This window comes from Carassius auratus, unplaced genomic scaffold (genome assembly GCF_003368295.1).
Source record: "Carassius auratus strain Wakin unplaced genomic scaffold, ASM336829v1 scaf_tig00217022, whole genome shotgun sequence".
NCBI lineage: Eukaryota > Metazoa > Chordata > Actinopteri > Cypriniformes > Cyprinidae > Carassius > Carassius auratus.
In genome coordinates this window covers 73,104-95,915 of record NW_020528855.1, presented here as the reverse complement: position 1 = coordinate 95,915, position 22,812 = coordinate 73,104, and the positions used below count along the sequence as shown (strand labels likewise).

The following is a 22,812-nucleotide window of genomic DNA, read 5'->3' as shown; positions in this document are numbered from 1 at the left end:
AATCTGATGCTGCTCATTTCTGTTTTCAATATAGAATAATGCTATAGTTGTGAATATATCAAAGCCATGTCCAAATGAAGCAGGGCTCAATTTTTGTCCTGTTTTGATGAGAGTGCTGGCTCAGTGTAGATGTACTTGAAGCTGTCAGCAGCATGGCTGTGCGCTCAGAGATGCGGCTGATGGAAGTGGCGCCAGTGAGCGCCGATGGATCACGTGTCAAGAAGCCTAGGCTACACAGTCTTACTAAAGTCAGTCGCGTTGGATTATATGGTAACCTTAGCAACAGCACATTGCTCGACGCTTTCTATTTTTACTGTAGCCTAGGCTACATTTTTGGGAAAACGACAAAAAAAAAAAAAAAATTGGCATACATTTAGATATCATAATCATACAAAGAAATAGTGCTTTGTTAATGCGCAAACAGACAATTTTGGTTGCGAGAGAACCAACAAATTGCGCACATAAATTAATGAAATTTAAGTTAAATGACAAAGAGTTCTAAAAAATAGAAGGAAGAAGTGGCAGTCGGTTTTGTGTGTAGTTTCTATGTAAATCAAAACCTGTAATTTTCGTCACATTAATTTGCATTAGAGGAATGAAGTGTATCAATAGTCACACAATAAATGACACTTTTCAAGTGGACCTTTGTGGGTTGATATCCTGCTATAATCAATCATAAAAGTGATCGTTCCCAATCACTTATACTACCTTGGCTTCATCTTTATACGTTATTAAATATGTGAATGGGAAACAAACGGCTGATTTTACGGACATCATCCAATTGCAGTGCAGATTCAACTATAAAGGTATTTTTCATCTTCAGTATACCTACATCACAGTCTTAAAGCTATAATTACCAGTCAGCATTACTGAATGAAACAAAAAATATTCAGTTTTATGCGAAAGAATAAGCAATTTTAATATTTCATTAAACTTTAATGTTAATCTGGAGCCCCCATCCAATCATTAATCGTTAATTGCATTTTAAATGAATCACCACCCACTTTTCTTCCAGAATGCGGAAATCGATAACATGAAACTGTTTGGCTTTCGCTCTAAATATTGCATATTTATAACCATCTTATTTAAGCAAAGCATTAATGCATAACAAAATCATATGAATAATTAATCACAGAAGTTAACACATTCGAAGTATCTTTACCCAAATAATTTGAATTGAAATTAGACTCAAAAATATTTAAAATAAATCATTTAAGTTGGAACGACAGAGTTTCATAATTATTTTTGGATGAAGATAAAGTTATTTCCGATAAGAAATGACTGATTTATTCAGATTTTGTCTTTCAGATTTTATTTCACGTTATATCATTGACAGTATGGTCAAGCTTTAAAATGGTCTGTGTGATGGATCTTTCTCACCATAGAATCACTGACAAACCACTGTAATTAATTTGAGTTAATGGTTGTAGCCTAAAGAGTGAAAAATAGTTAATCCTCGAAATCACGGCCTTATTTTCGCATGATTAAAAACATCCAAAAAGAAATATCGAAACAACAGATACTGCGTAGACAAGTTAATTTGTAAATTAATTAATTATAATTATTATTTTTCCCCCCTAATCTTTTGGTGTTTCGGTTTAATAAATCACCTCTTTGAGCTGCCCTGTGCGGAGAAGGGAATTCTAAAGCGTTTCATTGAACAGACTCGTCGTGGTTTCTTTAGCCAATTGGGTCTCTCACCCCAGAACTGAGGCTTACTTTTAACCCAGCCTCTTTGGCATTTTGATTGATGTTCTCCGTGGCTTCATTCCGGCAGGCTATAGCTATAAGGGTAAAGGAGGCAGTAAAAAAATACAATCGTCTGTAGTTCAGTCCGTTTCACATATGCAGTCAATGCTATTAGATACAGACAAGTCTGGACTAAACTGCGTTTTTAGTTGCTGTATGATAACTGGGGTGACGTGGAGGATCCTGTAGGCTCGCAGGAGCGCGCGCGCTTCTCCACACCATGGGATCATATGGGAGCGCATCTCCACCAGACGCACGCAGACACCATCAGTTTTGGGATCGATCAGATTCTTCACAATGCAGACCAGGGAAGCTGCATGATCTCCAACCCCAGAATGCAGGATCTGGACTAACGGTTTGGGCTGCATAGTCCAGCACAGCCTATAATACCATGACTGGCAACTACAATGTCAATAACTCGGCTGGATACAATGGAAACTCGTGCAGCGTTGGCTCCCTCAACGGCTCGTACAACATGAACTTGGGCACGAATGTTAATGGGAATTGCCTTAATTCTTCGGGAGTGATCCGGGTTCCAGCGCACCGGGCCGCTGAGCAGCGTTCACGTCGTCCATTACCACCAAGCGCTGCCACGGTGCCAAGTATGGGAAGCATGGGCACCATTAACAGTCTCACGGGATTAACGTTTCCCATGGATGGAGAGTAACAGGAGATATACCAAAGACAGATTTACAGGTAATAGAAATCACGCTTTTTAAATTTTACAGTGGTGTTTGCTTTATTTAAATCTTCGTCTTAATCGAAATTGCACTGCGAAAAAAATGTTTTCATCGTGTTGTAATCATAATCATTAATTCAACCCATCAGTGACCAAAGTTGTCCTAAAAACTGCAATGATTTATAGTAGGGTTGTAACTTTGTTCAATGTTTAGGCAGCAATTAGCCTACGCTTTTAACATTTTAAATAGTTTTTAATTTGGTTGAGTTTTCCATGAAGAATCAACGAATCCATTAATCAAAATAATTCATAAGGGCTTCAGTTTAAAAGACACTCTCCATTATATATATATATATATATATATATATATATATTATATATATATATTATATATATAATATATATATATATATATGAATTTTTTTTTCTGACAACTTTATTAAAAACAACTTAAAATGTAAAATTTATTGGTCTCGCGAGTTAATAAACGAGAGTTTCTATAACATACTACAATTATTGCAATGCATCGATATGCCAATAGAAAATTATCTTAAAATGTATATCCATACAATATATTTTCATAAATGACAAAGTATTTTAACCTCCATGAGAACTCAAATGTTGATTTATCATGTCTGTAAATGTTCCACATAAAGTAAAAAATTATTGATTTGATTCTTAAAAATGCCTTCAATGATTTAACCTCATGTAGGCTAGTCATGTAATATTTTCAACTCGAATAAAATCAATTAATTTAGATGCTAGTTTACCATATGGGGCACACTTCTAGTTTCCTGACGAACCCATTTTTCAGGAATCGATCGATTGATTTGATGATTTATAATTTACATTTCACAGTGTCGTTCTAAATAGACATAAGAAATGCCACAAAAAAAAAAAAAAAAAAAAAAAAAAAAAAAACAAAACAAACAAAAAAAAAAAGATCCCTGTCCAGTGGTGCGCGCGCCACTGTTCCTGTCTCTTTGCTTGCTTGGCGGAACTTATTCGATACATTTTCGTATTGTTGCATGTTTTTCAAAGAACAACACTATCTTTCATCTCTGGAAGTCTCATATGCTTCTCACTGCTTGGCTCTGTCGTTTTGCTGATTTCCTTTGCTTGCTTTCACTCTGTCTCTCAATCTAGTGGCCCTCTCACCGTTCACTGTAACACGCCGTATAGGTCACCCGTACCAGAACAGAACGCCTCCGAAGAAGAAGAAGCCCCGGACGTCGTTCACCGCGCCTCCAGATCTGCGAGCTGGAGAAACGCTTCCCACCGTCAGAAGTATCTGGCGTCAGCTGAGAGGGCAGCCTTAGCGAAAGCACTTAAAATGACTGATGCGCAGGTCAAACATGGTTCCAGAACAGAAGAACGAAATGGAGGTGAGCTTTTGTGATCTAATCATGCTTCCTTTACACCCACACGTAATGCATTCTTTTTCGTCTCACCACTAAACCCAGTTGAGTATTTTTTTTTTAAAAGACCCCTATGAGGTCAGTTGAGTCAGTTCCATAATGCTTTTTGGAAGGCCTGTTCATACACCTCACTCAGAATATATCAATTCAACAAATACATCGATATATGTTTAATTGACTCCATTTAGTTTGGATTGACCAATTTTAGTTGACTGTGGCCTTTTTATTGACAGTGTAAACAGGTTATATTCTTAATGATGGACTTTTGCAAATGTCTTTTTTATACTCCAACTTTTACTTATTAAACATTATTCTAGGCCTGGAACTTATGGAGCAGACCTTAAGTCATTTTATGATCCAGTTTTAGGCGACGACAGAAATGTTATGTGATCTTATGTGAATGAAATGTTATGTGATTTTTATGCATATATTATGTATATAAGATTTCCACGTACTTAATAAACCTAATGACAATAACTTTGGTATCATTTGGTATTAGGATCACCGCTTTGTATTTTTATTTATTTATTTTAATTTAGCCAACCACTAACTAAAAACGGCTATGAGAAATCATGACTGAAATTACCGACTAAATGACTGCAATGCTATGATCCAAATCCATGCAGGAGGCAGACTGCAGAAGAGAGAGAAGCCGAACGACAACAAGCGAACCGAATCCTTATGCAACTTCAGCAAGAAGCTTTTCAAAAGACTATAAACCATCCTGTCAATGCGGACCCAATCTGCCTCCACAACAGCTCCCTATTCGCACTTCAGAACCTTCAGCCCTGGACCGAGAACACGGCGAAAATCAGTAGCGTTCCCAACACTGATTAAGAGACTTTTATGGATGTGCGATGTGCAGAGGAATATCTCAACATCACATTACTTACTTCTTTATAACGTAAAACCAGTCTTCATTTGTAATATGCAGCTTGTAAAAACAGCTAATCGAAAATGTGCTGCTCTCCGTTAGCCTACAGTTGTGCAGAATATTTTTTTATTGATTTTATCACTTCGATTTCATCAAAATGTAAACTTAAAAGACTGTCGTATTGCTCTTGTATCTCAAACATGAATTTTATTTGGTATACCTTGCAATAGCCTAACGTTTGTGGCAACCATTTATAATAAATTTCATTAATAAGTCAAAAAATATTACAAATAAAAACGAATTGGCAAACACGGGCAAAATTGTAGTTAGGCTATTTATGTGGGTACTTGGAAAACAAAGGAGATTAAATTAAATATCTAATTTGAAAGTAAAAAATATTTTAACAGTTTTAAAAAGGGGATTCTGGGTAAAAAGCTAGAAACCTGTAACATAGGCGAATAAATTGATATGCCTGCTGTTGCCTATCACGCTAATCAGAGCTTTATTCGAACTAATTTGCTCTTTTAACTGCATCCAACTAATACGCTGATGTGCATTACATATTGTTATCCTATATATTAACAATTTTTTTTTATAAAGTGTTACCAATTTTTTTTTTTTTTTCATATTGGTAGGATTGTATTTTGCACGTTTGTAATGCAGCAAAAATAGTCCTGTGATTTAAAATATTATATGCTAATACAGGGAAAATGGGCCTATGGCTAGGCCTATGAGCGACTTCATTTTGGCTACTTTATTTCTTCATGCTTGTTATAAGACTGTCATTTTTATTTGGAGGCGTAATTTAAATGACAACTTGTTATTTGCAGAAATAGGTTTTTGTGATGCAGAAAAAGTAGTAGCTATTAGTTCAGTTCTTGTTGCTCAGTGGTAGAGCATTGCATTAGCAGCGCAAAAAGGTCATGGGTTCAATTCCCAGGGAACACAGGTTTAAAAAAAAAATATATATATAACCTGAATGCACTGTAAATCGCTTTGGATTAAAGCGTCATGCTAAACGCGTAAATGTACACTCAGAAGCAGTACGAATCCCCCCCCCCCCTAAAAAAAATTCCAACTGTTATTTGAAATTGAAGAAACAAAGACGAAACATCAATGCTCAGTAACATCTGTATTCCAGTCTAGGCTATACATTTATTGTCTGCATTTTCATTTTACACTAGCAACAGTTTCTCAAAAGGCAAATCAAGCAATGATATGTTTACAAGATGTTTTACAATTTGTCCTTCACTTTCTTCGGAGATGTCGGCGTGTATAAAATATATTTTATTATAGCTTGATATGAATGATTAAATATCTGTGGTCATGTTTCAGACTGGTTCATTCTAACTGTTCGATTTGTTTAGCGCTTTTTGTTGAGAGTAACTATACAACACCACGCAGGTTTTGCCATTGTGGATAGATCCCAGATAGCATAGCATATCTTTGATGAATCTCTAGTGAATGACAGTTTTGGTTGCATGATAAATGGATGTTTTTTGTCTATATTGGAGAGTGCAAACGTGTATTTATGATAACTATGTGCAGATGTGATGGTGTTTCTGAAAATAACCAGAAGCTTATTCTATCCAAAACTGCATCGGAAGGTGGTTTAAGTTTCATCGTCTCTTCCGAAATCGTATAATGTGTTACATAAGTGTCGTTTGAAACGTACCAGAATGTTAAGAGATGGAAGTAATTTAGGTCACAATAGGCCTTAGCTATATGAACGCAGTCGCGAATTAAATTTTAAATAACATTAGGGGGCGTTTAGACTTGCATATAATCTATCTATAGATTATTATTTTCATATTTTATTTTACACATTTTATAATGTCTGACATGCAACATGACTGCTGGGTGGAAGAAAGCGCTTTTACATTTCTAAATTATAAGGTTGCTCACTAAATGGGAACAAATATTGAGACTGTTTCTGCTCTGATTCTTAGTAGGGAATAAAATGCAGAGAATATTTTTTTCTTTTTTTTATGTATTTGTTAGTTTCCTTGTATTTAAATATTGCTGGCCCACCTTGGCTGAATTCATTTCAATTCATGAATTTCGCTTTTCACAATACACACTAAATGTGTTCGATAAAGTGAGTCGACCTTTAACCTTCAGTTATTATACTCCAATTCATTAAATAAATCGACATTGACTAGTTATTTTATAGTTGGCTCGTAGGCTATAATTACTTTTTTAGGTAACAGAAATTACTTTGCATTCAGAAAATTCAAGTCAGAGATCGAAGAAAGTTAAGAGAGAATAGAAAGAATGTCGAGGGATGAAGTTCAATCTGTGGAGTGAAGAAAGAATGAGAGGAGTAAAATGTAGATGCAAAATATAAAGCTTAAAATACGAACATGATTAAAGTTAATTTAAAGTGTTTAGAGAACACATTTACCATTTAAAATGTTCCTCTTATTATTTTTTTAGGCTATTTATTGTTGCTTGTTTTGTGGTCACAATTCATGTTTGGCAATATTCAGATTTCTGAATATTCTGATATTCAGATTCTCATGAAATTCAATGTCAACTCAACACATTCTTTCAGTTGTTTGGAATTTTACACATGAATTAAGATTAGTATTTACACTTTAAATAATTTTGGGTTTATTAAAATATGTTTGTCTGATAATATGTGTTAATATATCATGTGTTTTTAAGATGCAGAATAATTTTTAATATGGAATTTCCCACTTTATCAGAAAATAAATTTGTCTGAAAATTGAAATTATTTAAGAAATTTAGCTTTCAAATAACACTTTATTTGAACTGTATTCGAAATATTATAACTGGAACCTTAAAGTTAACAAAAGTAATAAAAAAAGAAGAGAATAATAAAAAAAAAACCATCTAGTTGGGCCACTTTACCTGAATTCTCCATATGTCTATTAAAACAGATTAAACGGAAATTAGCATGCAGACTAACAACAATATATATATATATATATATATATATATATATATATATATATATATATATATATATATATATATATATATATATTATATATATATATATATATATATATATATATATATATATATATATATATATATATATATATATATATATAGCTTATGTCTCACAGGTAATGTAAGAATTATTCTGTAAAATTTTGTAACTGATTTTCATAGAGTTTCCTTATCTGTTCTTCGCTTGGAAAAGATGGCATAGCAGATGTAACAATCGACTCTGCACTTCTGTAGCGCCGCCGCGATCCTCTCGAGTATATTTTATGTCCCTGAATGATGACGCGTGCATCGTCGTCATTTTCAATCGTCAAAACATTCAGTTGTGTAATTTTCTGCTCACAGCAGACTGGTAGCGTCCACGCAAAATGTCTCTTTTACGCGTTTACTGTACTACAGTTTTTGTAAAGAAAGGTTTATTTTTAGAGTCGACTTATACTGGTGAGTGCAACCTGAATAGCTTTGATTGGCATTTAACTGTTCATTAGGCATTGATTTGTACAAATGTCATATTAATATGCATTATTTCTAAACGTCCTTTATTTATATTACTGAGAATCGTGTTCGAGTATACATATCAGTTTGTGATAGATTTGTCAAAGTGTCGCTACTCTTATTCCTGTGTATCTGCAGCATGTCAGAGGACAGCAGGATATGCATCTGGTGGTGTGGCCAAGGATAAAGCACCCTTAAAGAAAGCCAAAACACCCCAAGGACGCTTTGACACGGACGAAATCGAGTCAAAATCTAAAGATGTTTCTGAACGTAATTATTATTGTACAATAATTTATATATTTGAGAATAGGATATCGAAATGATAGGCTATACACATGAATTATAGCTAAGAATATCTTTTTTTTTTTAAATAAATGACTAATTCAGTGTATTTTAAGTTTATACAATTAATGATATAAAATGGAATAATATTTAATTGCCACTTTAACAGGATTTCTAGATGACGTGAATCCAGAAACTAAGGAGAAAGGTGGTCCCAGAGGTCCTGAACCTACACGATACGGTGATTGGGAGAGAAAGGGACGTTGTATTGACTTTTAATTTGCCCTGTTAAAAATATCCAAATGTATTTATTTTAACATTTGAATGAGTTATAATTCTGCATACAGATACAAAGATAGAATTTCTGTAAAGTTTGTCTTTGCCGGTTGTATGGACCTACTATGGAGGATGAAGAATAGTTTGTGTAAAAGTAGTTTGAACTACTTGAAAAGTTCTGTTCAGCCTGTAATTTACATTTTGAAAAGAATCTGCTGTTGGAAATTGAATGTTTTTATTCTCTTTGAAAGTGAGTAACAAAGTCTGCAAGGCCTGAAAGATCTTTTCAAAGAATAAACACATTCAACTATTTATTTTTTTGTCAGGAGATTTCATACATTCATATTAAGTTTTGTCACAAGGACATGTGTTTGTTATCATGTAAATGAGTCAGTTTGTGGGGGAAAAAAAAGTTATTACTGCAATAGTTTTCCTATGTATCTGCACATGGTTTGTTACAGATAAGCAGTACAATATCAGCATTTAAGTAGAGGTTATGCATTATCAGGGAACAACAGCAAGACTGGGAGAGAAAGCATTCAAATGAACATTTACCAAGGTTATAACTCTGCAAATATCACAAAACTGTACAAACGATGGTAAATTGGCTGATGTCTCGCAGAGTATGATAAATCTTGAAGGCACATTCAATAAACAAGTTATATAAATTAGTGAACAGTGTCGTTTTTCTCATAGTATTTTGTATTTGATACATTTTCTCTAAATAATTTTGAGGTTTCTTTAAAATAATTGTTTAAAACTTTGCTTAGTTAAACATTTATGTTAAAAGTTGAATTTGTAATTCATTATGAATTAGTGAAAGGTTTATCGTCATGGTTCAAAATGTAGACATTAAATTTTCAAATTTACTTATGTCACCTAGTTTACAACACAGCTTTTGTCAAAGTCTATTTAACCGTATTTAAATATTTGGCCAATGACAATATTCTAAGATATGATTACAACAGATTTCGCGTCAAACCGGCTGTCCAACCTAGCACATACCTACGTCAGCAATGACGCAAAAGTCACAGTGCCTTCTTATATTTGGATATCACAAAGCATAGGTCTTACCTTTAAATCTACACAAACAATAATATACCACTTCAATTTGATTAAACATTTCCCCATTTCCCAATTCACCGTATTTTTTATTTTATTTTAATCGGAATACCGTGTCTTGTAACTTATACTCGTCTCCGTTTCCGCTTCCGTTCAATCCTCCAATCGGCCATATTCCGCCGATCTGTCTCAGCCCAGCCGCCGCTCCGTTGCCGTGAACCCACCACAGTCTCGTTTCACAGGGGATGGTCTTCCATCTATAACGAAACAACTGAACAGAGCAAATCGGGGGCAAGACAGGTGATTTTATACAGAAACGCTGACAGAAAACGGGCCGAGATGACGACGCGATCGGAGAGGGAAAAGGCTCAGAAACTGAACGAGCAGCATCAGGCCATTCTGTCCAAAATGCTGAGAGAGGATGATAACAAATACTGCGCCGACTGCGAAGCCAAAGGTGAGATGATCTGAAATCTCCTCCGCTTACGTGACTCGGCTTGATGTTTTGATCACCTGTACGCGGCAGGAGTCAGGTTACACACGGGTGCTGTTCAGGTTTCTCACGGATCACGGTCCTGAGACGAGTCACCCGGGAGCTGACACGTAGCTGGGTGTCAAAACCCACTGAGCCGGCTTTTGAGAGCGCGTAATTGATCACATTTGAATTGAATGATGATCAGACTCTGTTTAGGATGACAGCTGACAGGGATTTGATATCCGGCGAATCACTATTCAGCCATGTGTCCTTGAGCAAAACAATTACTAATGCATGAATGGAAAACCAGTCTGGAGTTGAACTGATCAGCAGGTCTGATACACTCAACTGTAGTGTTTCATTGTGGAAGAGTTATACAGGAGAGATGAACTGCTTCTTTAATGATGCTACAGATAAACACTGTGTTTTGTTCCACATAAACACCTGTTTCATAATGGTTCATCCTAGAACAGTGTATATGATACCCTGTCATATGAGTCCACAGGGACTATGGAGTAAGAAGTTATACTCTACCATTTAGCAATTGAAAGCAGTTTTTTAGTTTCTACCAATATCTTTTCTTCAGATTGTAACCAGGTGACCGTAACCATAACAGCTGCTCAAGTGGGTGGTCCCTCTGTTTGGTCTGGGGGGTGTTCATTTGCAATAGTATATAATAGAATGTTATGTTTCGTAATAATATGGGAGTTTAATGTGCAAAGAACGTTGAGGAGGACTAAAATGAAGGTAAGATTTTAAAGACGAAATGAAAAAAAAAAAATCTAAATGCATATAATAGAGCTTATTGTGAAATAATCTTTGCATGCTTCATTATTTTAAAACGTTTTACTTCTTAATGTTTAATTCAGAATGTCATAACTCAATCTTCTGGTGAATCAACAAGTGATGCATAGAACCAAGATCCTCCCTACTTTTTTTTTTTTTGGTTTTGGTAATCCATTACACTCGGATGTATACCATAGTACAGAATAAAACATTTGTCACTAGTTCCGTTTTATCGCAACTTCAATATATCATTTGTTGTAAATATTGTAATAAAGTTGCAAGCAAGTCCTACACTGTCTCTTTAGTATAGTTGTGTGCAGTTGTGTTTGAGCTGAACATTGAAAGCAGAATGCATTCTCATTTCCTCTCGGTTGCATGGTGCATGTTTTCATTTTTTTCTTTTTTTAATTGCGTGACATTGCTATGTTTGCCAGCTACAGTCTTACCAGCAGGTCCTGATGCAAGCTCTTAGGTGGCCTGTTACAAACTCAGATATTTTCTTCAGTTGTTTGCTCTAAATCCTGTTATAATCCCTCTTCTGTCTTCCCATCAAAGTCAGTTTTCTCTACACAGAGCATGTGAGATTGTTAAGGCATTCCTCAGCTCTGTGGTGATGTCGCAGGCCAGCACCTTCTCAAGCTCTTCTCTCAGCTTTCGTCTTAATCAGAGCAGTTTCATCCACTCTGAGCTCTCCGGTGTCTTAAGTGCAGCCGCACCTCACTGCTCATATTGCCTGGCCTCTTTCTGCCTCTGTCTCTCTCTCTTTGTCGATGCTGATGGGAGGTGTTTTGTAGCTTCATTAGCTTATGATTGTGAAAGCCTTGGGAGAATGTTAGTCAGTCAACACCCTCTACACACAAAAAATGAATAGTCTGTCATTCTTTACCCACTCTCATGTTGTTCCAAACCTTTGTTTCTGTTGTGAAACTTTAAAAAATATTTTTGTTGGTGACCTTTGACTTCCATTGTATGATCCTAATGACACTCTGTACATTAAGCACAATGTACTCTTGTGTATGAATTTTATATTAAGTACATCATCCGGGTATTTAACTTTTTTAAAATGTAAATGCATTACTCAAAATCTGTGAATTCTTTTCATCAAAGTGTAATAACTTGCTTCTCGTGCTGGCATCGCCTAGACTTTGCAGGCTGTTGGGTTTTGCTCTGGGTCTGTGGGATTCCCTTTTTAAACATCTGAGTAACTTCTAATGGGTAAAATCAAATTTCAAGTCACTTTTTGCTTTGTTAAATATCTAGTTTTATTAAGAAATAAGGCACATTATGAGCATAAAATGGGTTTCAAGTGCCTTTTCACTAAACTAAGACCATCTTAAAGGGAGAGTTTATCTATAAATGAATATGACTATACTCACACTGTCAGAGTTTGGGATTGATGATTATATGTACTTATAGGAGTGAGTTTCATAATGTCCTGTTCACACAGCAGCTTACAATAGAGGCCAGAGAACAGTCTGTATGAATGTGAAACTGAAGTCAAGCCTGTATTCTGTTAGTGATTATCACCTGTAACCATTGCGCATGTCCAAAGTACATATTAAAGATGGCAACATACAAAGTTCTATCACATTTGACACGACAAAGTTCAACTGAGACAGCGTTTCATCAATCAGATCTTAGTTAACCGATCTCAGCTTTTGTATCACTGTAATGAGCAGAGCGTTTTAGTCCCACTCAGACCACAAAACTGAATTTTTTGGGCAATTGCTGTGGCTTATCCACAGATGTTTGTGCTGTCGGTGAAACTTTGATTCCACTTGGCTGTTGCATTGACAGACTGCCATGAACTTCTGCTCTGCCAAGTAGTATAGTAGAAGAGGAATGATATGGAGTGCAGTAGGGCAAGTGTGGCACCGCAGGAGCTGCTGGTTCTAGCCGATGGATGTGATTAGATGTGACCGAATAGTAGGGATCGGTCAGACATGGCTGAGCACAGTGTGTCCGGAGGCTTTTATTTACTTTGTGTTGCGCTGTTCTCTCACTGTCTGAATCCACTATATGCTCGCTGTCACCGACATGCAGATCATCATCAGAGAAGGAAGCCAGACTACGTTTAAGTGTCAGTCTCTGTGTTTTTTGCATACCTGTGTTTGCTAGTTTGCACTGGGTGAAAGTGGGTTTGCCCCTGCTTCAGAGCATTAGATATCCCCCTCTTTGGAGCTCGGGGCACTTGTGAGTCACACACACGGGCTGTGACGTGCCTGTTGTCTGGTGATAAGAACACATGCTTTTTTTTTTTACTTTTACTTATGTGGGACGAGGGTCGTTGTCAGTGAGGTCATGCAATATTAACCTAATTGGCTGCTCATTTTGTTAGAAGGTATAGAGTTATATATTTTAGGGATGCATGATACTAGATTTCTCATAGCTGATTATTCAGAAAGATTATTTGACCATATCTGTTTGGTTTTTAAGAAAAGAAAAATACTAATGCTGTGAACTGTACAGGGAAAACCTCTCAGTTGGTACATTACTATAATATTAAAGGTACAAGAGCCCAAACTGTTATATTCAACTGCATTTTTTATTTTATTGAAGTGAGATTGCATTAATGCCTTATTATTATAGCATTAACTTTTGGCAACCCTAAATTCCACACATTTTCTTCTCGTTGCAGTCTGACATGTTTTTCTGCCTCCTTTTAAATCAGACTAAAGCAGTCTGAATGGTTGAACTGAGGAATTTTACCCTGGTTAGGGATTAATAACTAGCTCATTATGACAACCTGAATATTATGATTCACAATTTGTAGTGTGAAAAGAGGATGCCTTTTTTTTCTATTCAGTTTTCTATTTTAATTAAAAAAGTTTTAATACTTCAACCTAAACTTATAAATACTTTCAGTTAGTTGCCAAGGCAACAAAGTTTGTCTTCTAATATTTATGCATATTTTATTTAAGTTGGATTTCAATTCAATGAAATTATTTTTATATTTTAGTTCACAATAACAGCATTGTTTGTTTCTAATAATAACAACTGTTAGTTTTGCCCACTTTTCCAGTTGAATCCTCTTTTTGTTTTCCCTACAGTGGCTACAATGATTACAAACTGATTATTTGGGTGCATGTAAACGTAGCCAGCGTATCTCACACTGCTGTGCATGCTGGGTAAAAGACAGACTGCAGTCATTGCGTCTTACACCGGTAGTTAATGATGATGTTGTAGTGGGTGGTGTGATTAGTATGTGTCCAGATCAGTGTCATGTTTTAGCTACCTCACAATTAGCGATCAGCTGTACTGTTGACGATGGTCAGCATTCATTATCGGTCAGATTTTCTGGTCAGATTCATCAAACCCCAGAGATCGTCATGGTCAAATCAGCCAATGGAAAGCAATGTGTACACATGATATCTACTTAGCTGCAGCCATTAAACACTTGAGTTGTTTGGGAATCTCTGTGGGCAGGCACAGATTCTGGGATTGCCTCTGGGCACTTCTAGTAACGAGTAAAGATTCAATCATAACTGCAAACCTCAAGATAGAAGACAGCAGAGAGTGCTATAGTGTTTGTGTCTTTCCTGCTTTAAGTGCTGACAGAGGTGTGCATGTGCGGTTTCTATTTTGCATTGTGAGTGGCAACTGGAGAGTGTGGAGAGAGGAATCTATTTGATAGGCTCCCCATCCTTCACTTCCTCTTGCTCACGCGCACACACCCCAAGGACAGAGAGGAAATGTGCTCTGGTACTTCCTCCTGTGCGCTCTCTTTCACACGGTCACTCACAGAGATAAGAACTGCTGAAAGTCTATGTCAGCATCTTTGTGGGTTTTGTTAATTTATATCCTCCTGAAGTTGTTGTGATTTGCAGAGAGCCTACATTTGAAAAGATGGCGAGTAAAAATATTACTGCTGTTATATTAACATGATTAAATTATGTGCAACTAATCACCCTCATGATGCATACATTTCATAGTGAGGGATTTTCCTATCACCTGTGCAAATCAGCCTTTAAGTCCTATTTTCATGTTTATTCCAAAATAAAGTGCTACTGCAGGTGTAACGCGGCTTGGCAAACTGAGATCAACAGCAAAGAATGAGTAAGAAGCCATTCACACTGAATGTATTCTTGCTTTCAAAAGCATTCTAGGAAATGCAATGGAATGAAACCGAAAACAGAGAGTCAGCCAAAAAACGTCATTCAGCCTCTAATCTACCTCAAACAGATTAAACTTGATTGGAATTTTTTTTGCTGTGGACTGTAGGCCAGTGATAGGCTTGTATTTATTGATATGTCATCTGATAGAGTAATACCTGAATTAAGTTAATTTGGGCTTTTTAAGTAAAAACTGATATGCAGTTATTTAATTGGAATATCATGTAATTTGATTAATTTTTAATTGACATGCATAATATCAAAGTATACATACTACTATTTTGGTTTTGAAATAGACACATTTTTTTTTCAGCAAGGATGCATTAAATCTATAAACATGAAAGTAAAGACATTTTACAAAAACACATTTTCCATGGAAAGAAAAGAGTACTTTTATTATTTTCTTGCGTGCAAAACAGCTTATACAAATATATTTAAGAATTGTAATATTTCACAGTATATTTTTTTTAATCAATAAATGCCTGTTTGAGCATAAGAGACTTCATTCAAAAACATTTATTAGAACCACACTTTTGAATGGTAGTGCATTTACTTGTAATTTATATTCAGTGATTTATTCTTCTTTATGCTAATATGCTTTGTTATGTCTTCATTTGTCAGTATTATCATGGATATCAGTATTTCTGGTTAGTTTTAATTGATTCATAGCCCTAATATCGGTGTAGTATAGTTTGTTGTTTAGATAGTAACTCTTCATTCCAGGCAATATCGGACCTCACCATAACGTGCATCAGAAGGAATTCCCCTGCTGCGTGAAACAATACTCTTTGTGTCAGGAATGATGTGCATGATCACTATCTCTGTGGGTGAATGCTAGGAATGCCTGCTATAGCAGCAGCTTCCTTTCCTTTGTGTTGTATTCTCAGCTTCTGATGAACAAGCTCAGGCTCGGTCTGAACACGCTAACCTTCACAAAAAGAGATGATGTCATTCTCAGATGAATTATGGCTTTAGTAATTAAAGGCAGACAAAAACATGATGTTCCTTATAGACTTGTTCTCGAAGGTTTTATGTAGGGCATGGAATGTGCACTAATGTAAAGTTTTTTTTTTTTTTTTTTTTTTTTTTTAAGCCGATTATGGAAGGAAATCTGAGGAATTTGAGCAGTTTTGTCTTATGTTCTAATGTTCACAATTTAGCAGTGTTTTTTTGCAGACCTAATAGTAGTTATGTTAAATGTACTGAATGTGTCATTATATTTAGCAAATAAACTTTTTCTTTATAGTTAATAGTTACTTTATAGTTTCAAACGTCTGCTTCATTGTGATACCTCTAATCAAGAGTCGTTCAAAGAATAATTCAATAAAAGCTACAAGCAATTTAGCGACACATATGCTTCTCCTCCAGTGCTTCATTTTCCTGCCTTTTTTACGGCGTCTTTACCAGCTGGACTGGTTTTGGTTCGAGCAGCTGTTGTGCTCATTTATAATGCTTTTCAGACAGATTTCACTCAACTCAAAGACTGGATCAGATTGGGCTGCATCCGGATGTCAGCGTGGAGGCTTTGAGTGCCGAGACTGGGGTTTTGGAGCCTGAGCGTGTTTGGTGGTGACCACGTGTGTCAGGTTCAGTTCAGTTCAGTCTTTCATGGCGTAGAAGTGAGCCAGTCTTGATAAACTTTCAGTCAAAGCTGTAGTTATTGAGAGAGTCTCTTCATTCAGATACAGAGGTTTAAGGTTACTCAGTGTAGGGTGCTATTCAATTATGAATAGATGTGTATATATTAAAATCTGTTTGCTCTTCCTCTCATCAAATCGATAGTGTCTTTAAGTGGTCTGGCAACATGTAAGGAACGCTCAGCGTGTTAAAGGACTTTCTGTTAGTTTGCCAGCAGGTGGTGTAAGAGAGACATTACTTTGTTTGCCCTACAATGTAAGTATGTGGTTATAGATTTATGTTCTGTGGATGGAACCCCATTGCTACAGTCTTAAAATTTAGCCTTTTGTGTCTCTGGCAGTGATTTAAAGGATTTGTTCTCTTCCAGAATAAAAAATTCAGGATAATCTACTCATCCCCGTGTCATCCCATGTCTTTCTGTCTGCAGGTGCAACGAAACACCTTTTTGTGGAAAACATTTCAAGATTTTTCTCCATATAATGTGCTTCATTGGTGGCCAAGGTCCAAATTGCAGTTTCAATGCAGCTTAATTAGATATTAGTTTGGTGAATGTGTTTGTGCTGGTATACCTCGTCTTATTTAGGACTGTTGGAGACAGCTGATTACTGAAGCTTTTTATATTCTTCATAATAATGTGATGGTTAGTTCACAACAGCGATAGAAATGAGCTTTTCTGTTAAAGGGGTATATTTACCACCTTAAATTGATTTTCAGGGGCATTTTTACCGTTTATTTAGGTAATTTTGTCTTACCTTTTTAGACATATGCATCATCTTGTCAAATTCTTTAATCTGTAATTTCAGTTAATAATCAGAAATGATACTAATCAAAGAAGTATAAACAATCCATTTTTGCACTGTAGTGGCACATATGTTGGAATATATATAATAATTATTTTTTTAAAGAAATTATTAATTTTATTCAACAAGGATTCATTAAATTTAGTAAATATGTTAATATTGTTGAATACATCATTGTTAACATACTGACATCAGACAGTGCAAAAGTTTCCATAGCTTTTTAACATGCATTTTCAAATGTTCCCCATATTGTAGTGATCAGACGTTGAAAGTTATATCAGTCTCATGGCCTCTCACCAGTAGGGGGCAGCAAAGCACCACTCAAAGCCAAAGTGAACCAGCTCATCTATCCTTTCTGTTCTGTTTAAACTTTAACGATTCAGGCTTCTTGGCTGCAGGTCACATTCTCCAAAACTTGATTTTAAAACCCTATTATGAGACCAGTGTGTACGATTAAAGTTGTTCACAGAGGTCACAGTGAGTTGGCTTTTCTCTCTCATGGTCACTTGCAGTCGTTCTTCTCTTTTCTACCTGACATAACAGCCACCGTGCTGAGACCTTTTCTCCACACCCAGATGCACTGCCTTTCTTTCCCTCACCTGTCACAGATAGCACATGCGCGCGCACACACCTTCCTTTTCAGTCTCTGTCAGACGTCTGTCTCCTGCTAGGCTGGAATAGAGGGCTCTAATTTCATGCTCTACTAGTCTTCCCTCTGTGAGGCCGAACTCCACTGTCACTCAGTTGGACTCCACTGCCAGTTTTGAGATGCCGTGTGTGTGTGTGTGTGTGTGTGTGTGTGTGTATGTGTGTGTTGTGCCTCAGAAGAGCAGCAGAGCGGAGCTTTCCTTTGAACAGGGTCTGTTTTTTTCCTCTAATGAAGAAGTTTGTTCTCTCAGGATCCCTGTGTTGGGGTTTAATCTTTAATTGAAGTCTTAATTTGTTTGGGGGGCTTTGTCACATGGTGTCTGCTGTTTAGAGCTTGTGTCTGAAGATGAAGGTCTTGGCAAATTTAGTGTGTGTTTGAGGTTGCTTTGTTTTGGTTTCAGGTCTGAAAGATCATAGAGCGTTTACTGCTTCTCAAAAGATCGCTTCATTTCATCTCGTTTTTGTCTTTGGCGACAATCCACGAGCTGCTGTTTTATGTTAATGAAGTATTTCAGTCATCGTTCTGCTGACTGTGGTGCAATAATATTGTGGTTTTTCTGTGGCTGTCTGGGACACTTTGACGGGTGTAGGAGAAGTAATGAAGTATATGTGGAGTGGCACAGCAGGTCTGCAAAGCTCCTACTGTTCTCAGCATTTACCTGTTTTACTTTCTTTCTTCCGTTTCTTCTTTCAAGATGTCTGGAACCAGTTTTGCTGTCCATTTACTTCCATTACATGGAAAAATAAAATAAAATAAACAGAGGCATTTCTCAAAATATCATGTCATGTTCCACAAAATAAAGAAAGCTATTTAGGTTTGGAATAACTTGAGGGTGAGTGGATAATGACAGAAGAGGGTCATGATTTGATCCGATTTGACCAATTAGTTGCCCTTCACATGCCTCACTTTTTGCTGCCTTGTGTCAGCTTTGTAGACATTCTTGTGTTAGTCACATAGACTGTATAAAAACATGGACGTAGTGTCCGTGACGTCACCCGTAGACTCCTGAAATGTGGTTTCTGAAGCTTAAAGTGTGCAGGGCCGTCGCCATCTTGGCAGCGCGTCACCGCGCGACTCTCCCGGACAATCAAAAATGGGCAAAAAGGCAGGAGCTACTTGCTGAAGCCACGACCACCTAGCGCGTCTGCAGTGTCCGCAGTGGCAATCCACCTGTCACTCAAAGTGGCCACGCCCTTAATTATGGAGAACTTTAAGTCTTAATATAATTTAAACGGATGAGTTATAAAATGTACCCCCTCACAGTTGTCATGAAGGGCAAAATTAGCTATTTAGACCAAAATAATTTTTTGAACCAGGCTGTAAACAGGTTTTTAATGCTGTAAAGTTGGGCATTTTAACATGGGGATTCTATGGGACTGACTCTCTTCTGCAGCCAGCCTCAAGCGGCCAGTCGATGAATTGCAGTTTTAGTCACTTCCTTATTGGCTTCACGAGAGAGAGCGGGAGACTTGGGAGGTTGGGACTCGGTTAGCCATCACCCGATCATTGTGTGCCTCCAGGAGGCGCTGTGACAATGTGGTATATTTAAAGCAGTGCAATGAAGTCCTCACCTCCTTGCTTTCCATCTTTATAGTTCTTTAAATTCACATCCATCTGAATGAAAGCTATGAGGTCAGCTCAGAAATGACCTGAACCTAAATCACCTATCCTCTCTCCCCTGCTCTTTCTTTCTTTTTCATTTCTGACCCCTCTATTGAAAAAAAAAATGATGTGACATTCAGCCAAGTATGGTGACCCATGCTCAGAATTCGTGCTCTGCATTTAACCCATCTAAAGTGAACACACACACACACACACACACACTGTGAACACACACCCAGAGCAGTGGGCAGTCATTTATGCTGTGGCGCCCAGGGAGCAGTTGGGGGTTCGATGCCTTGCTCAAGGGCACCTCAGTCGTGTTATTGCGGATCCGACATTCAAACCCACAACCTTAGGGTTAGGAGTCAAACTCTCTAACCACGAGGCCACTAGGCCAAGACTTCCACTGCCTTAAGTATCTTGGCATCACCGGGGCGGACTGATCAATCTCTTTGGTGCGTCGTTTGAAAGCACCAGCTGAGAATGTGACAGGTGGTAATTTGGTGAAGCCATGTGTTCACGGGTACATTTATTGCTTTCAGTCTATTTCAGGATGTTACTCTTGTTCTCTCATGTAGTTCAGAGGAAAGCTAGTCTATATGTATTCAGTGTAAGCGTTTCATCTCACGGTTAGTTTTCAGATAAATTCTCTTGCCTCTGTGGGTCACTGCCTATCTGTTACGGTTGGTATTTAGATACACTTGCCGTGCACTTCTGTTTCACACTTGGTTTTTGAGTTTATTTCCTTGTGTGTGGGTCTTGTTTTGAGGGGGCTGAGCAGGGGATAGGAATGATCTGAACATACTCCCAGGCGCTGCAAACCATAATTGAACAGTTCCAGTATATTTCTTGACTCACACTAACACCAATTATTTGTGTTACCATACTGTGCTGTGGAAGATGGGTGATTTAAGTTCAGGATAATGTATGATGCTAGGATGGCCCATTTTGGATGCTTCTGTCCCATTTATAATGCCCTTTTGCACTATTTGTGACCGTTCAGAACCAACAACCGTTTGAAAAGAAACAATGTATACGTATGAAGCTATTCAGACATGAACTCTTTGAACTTCTGGCATAACCCTTAATTAGCAAGTTTAAAATCTGTATAAAAATGTTCAGTAAACATTCACACTTTTGCTTTTTATGAAACACAGTTTATTCTTATCAATAGCATATATATATAACATATATATATATATTACTTGCACTACTGTTCAGAATTTGCAAGCTTTAAGATTTTTTGAATCTTTTTAAATGTTAATAATATATTTGAAAATGCAATTTACACCTGTGATGACAAAGCTGAATTTTCAGCAGTTATTACTCCAGTGGAGCTTATGTGCCAAATGAATCATAGAAATTGTAATATGCTGATTTGCTACTGAAGAAGCATTTATTAAGATTATCAATGTTGAAAGAAAGAAAAGGATTATTTGATGACTGAACTTCAAAAGAACAGCATTTGCAATTGATTTCTTTTGTTAATATTTCTTCTAATTTATATATATATATATATATATATATATATATATATATATTACTTATATATATATATATATATATATATATATATATATAATATGGGGGTCCAAACAGCTAGAATCCACACTAATGGGTACGGCTGTGATGGACGGGGCAGAGCCACATATTCCCCACTATATGCTCTGCCATTACATAACCAGACACATTTTCTTCTCCAGTTGTGGATAACAAATACATGCACATTCACAGTCTGTAATTTAGTGTTGAAAAGGTGCAGGCTGAGATGAATGTGTGCCGTGTTCTCTGTGTGATGTTGTCGTTTTCTGCCATCACCTTTTTTAATGAGAGAAAAATGGAGGCTTTTAAGAAAATGGCAGCAGCACTTCTAAAAGGCTCAATGGGTGACCTTATGCAGTCCAAAAGTGTGGGTATGAATGTGTGTACATGCCCACATTAAGTTGTGTGCTTGACAGACTGCTGTGCCAATTCACTCTTTGGACCTGAAGTCGAGGCAGAGTGCCACCACAGGAGGCTCCTGCCGCCCCTCTTCCTGTTTTTTACTAACCTACTGACACACACACACACACACTTACAGACACAGAGTCTTCTAAAGGGGTCATCGGATGCAAAATTAAGCGATTGAGGTGTTTTGTTGTTAGATGTAATGATGAACATAGCAGTCGTCATTTACTCCCGACGTCTGAGCCACTGAAGATACAGAGGATTAACGTTACTTTCGTTTTGAAAGGAATACGCCGATCACCGATCTGCCTTAACCCATATATGTTTGCATGAATCATTTGTGATCGATCGAATCTACAGGAGTATAAGGATTTTTTTATTAAGCTTTGCAAAGGCCTTTCCTAAAATAGTTTAGTGCTAGTAAGCAAGTTTCACAACTGAAGTTTACTGCAAGACTGCAAGAACTAAATTTGGGTGTGTCTGATTAGTGAACATACAAAATCTGCAGGGCAGAGGGTCCTCCAGGACAGGTTTGGGAAGCACTGATCTAGTGGAACTGCACTAAGAGTGTGTGTGGCCAGCATTGCTGCAGTGCATTCTGGGTTACCTGCATACACACATTGATGGACCTTTGGCAGGGTTGATGCCATATTCCGTTTGACTCAAATAAAAACATGGCTGTAAGAGGCTTCCTGTTGGGCAAGTTGGTGTCAGTTTATTCAGTAGGGAAAATGTCTGACCAAAAAATGCCATCGTGGAGTTTCATCTATAATTATAATACCTATATATTTTCCAGCTTTTTGTTGCCGATTTCCTGATTGAAAATAAAATATTATATATATATATAAATTATATCTGATTTTATATTTATGTTTTAAGCTAACCAAGGCTGCATTTATTTGATCAGAAATGCAGTAAAACCAGTTATATTATAAAATATAATACCCCACATACTACCTCTATTGTACATACAAGCAAGGTTTTTATTTATT

At 36.8% G+C, this 22,812-nt stretch overlaps 2 protein-coding genes and 1 pseudogene across 9 annotated transcripts in view; all 3 read left to right on the top strand.

The window, feature by feature from the left end:
• The first annotated feature begins 1,978 nt into the window (after positions 1–1,978).
• LOC113099702 (T-cell leukemia homeobox protein 1-like) lies at positions 1,979–6,054 on the top strand (annotated as a pseudogene).
• A 1,787-nt stretch (positions 6,055–7,841) lies between these two features.
• Positions 7,842–9,420, top strand: LOC113099704 (succinate dehydrogenase assembly factor 4, mitochondrial-like). The gene is made up of 3 exons (XM_026264638.1): positions 7,842–8,137; positions 8,330–8,461; positions 8,643–9,420. The coding sequence occupies exons 1-3, from the start codon at positions 8,065–8,067 to the stop codon at positions 8,750–8,752; spliced, it is 315 nt and encodes a 104-aa protein (XP_026120423.1). The 5' UTR covers positions 7,842–8,064; the 3' UTR covers positions 8,753–9,420.
• A 518-nt stretch (positions 9,421–9,938) lies between these two features.
• LOC113099703 (stromal membrane-associated protein 1-like) overlaps positions 9,939–22,812 on the top strand; it is an 82,125-nt gene continuing 69,251 nt past the window's right edge. For 3 of the 8 annotated variants that reach the window (XM_026264636.1, XM_026264635.1, XM_026264634.1), the window contains exon 1: positions 9,944–10,268. In XM_026264636.1, coding sequence (XP_026120421.1) covers positions 10,151–10,268 — 118 coding nt within the window. In that variant the 5' untranslated portion in view covers positions 9,944–10,150. Of the gene's footprint in view, positions 10,269–22,812 lie in introns of all 8 variants that reach the window. The other 5 variants (XM_026264632.1, XM_026264630.1, XM_026264633.1 and 2 more) reach the window with 4 other exon arrangements.

Bases quoted from the DNA above. Each gene is read 5' to 3' on its own strand.
- LOC113099704 (XM_026264638.1), top strand. From the start codon at position 8,065: ATGTCTCTTTTACGCGTTTACTGTACTACAGTTTTTGTAAAGAAAGGT. The intron at 8,138-8,329 runs GTGAGTGCAACC...GTGTATCTGCAG, and splicing joins TTTAGAGTCGACTTATACTG to CATGTCAGAGGACAGCAGGA. The intron at 8,462-8,642 runs GTAATTATTATT...CCACTTTAACAG, and splicing joins ATCTAAAGATGTTTCTGAAC to GATTTCTAGATGACGTGAAT.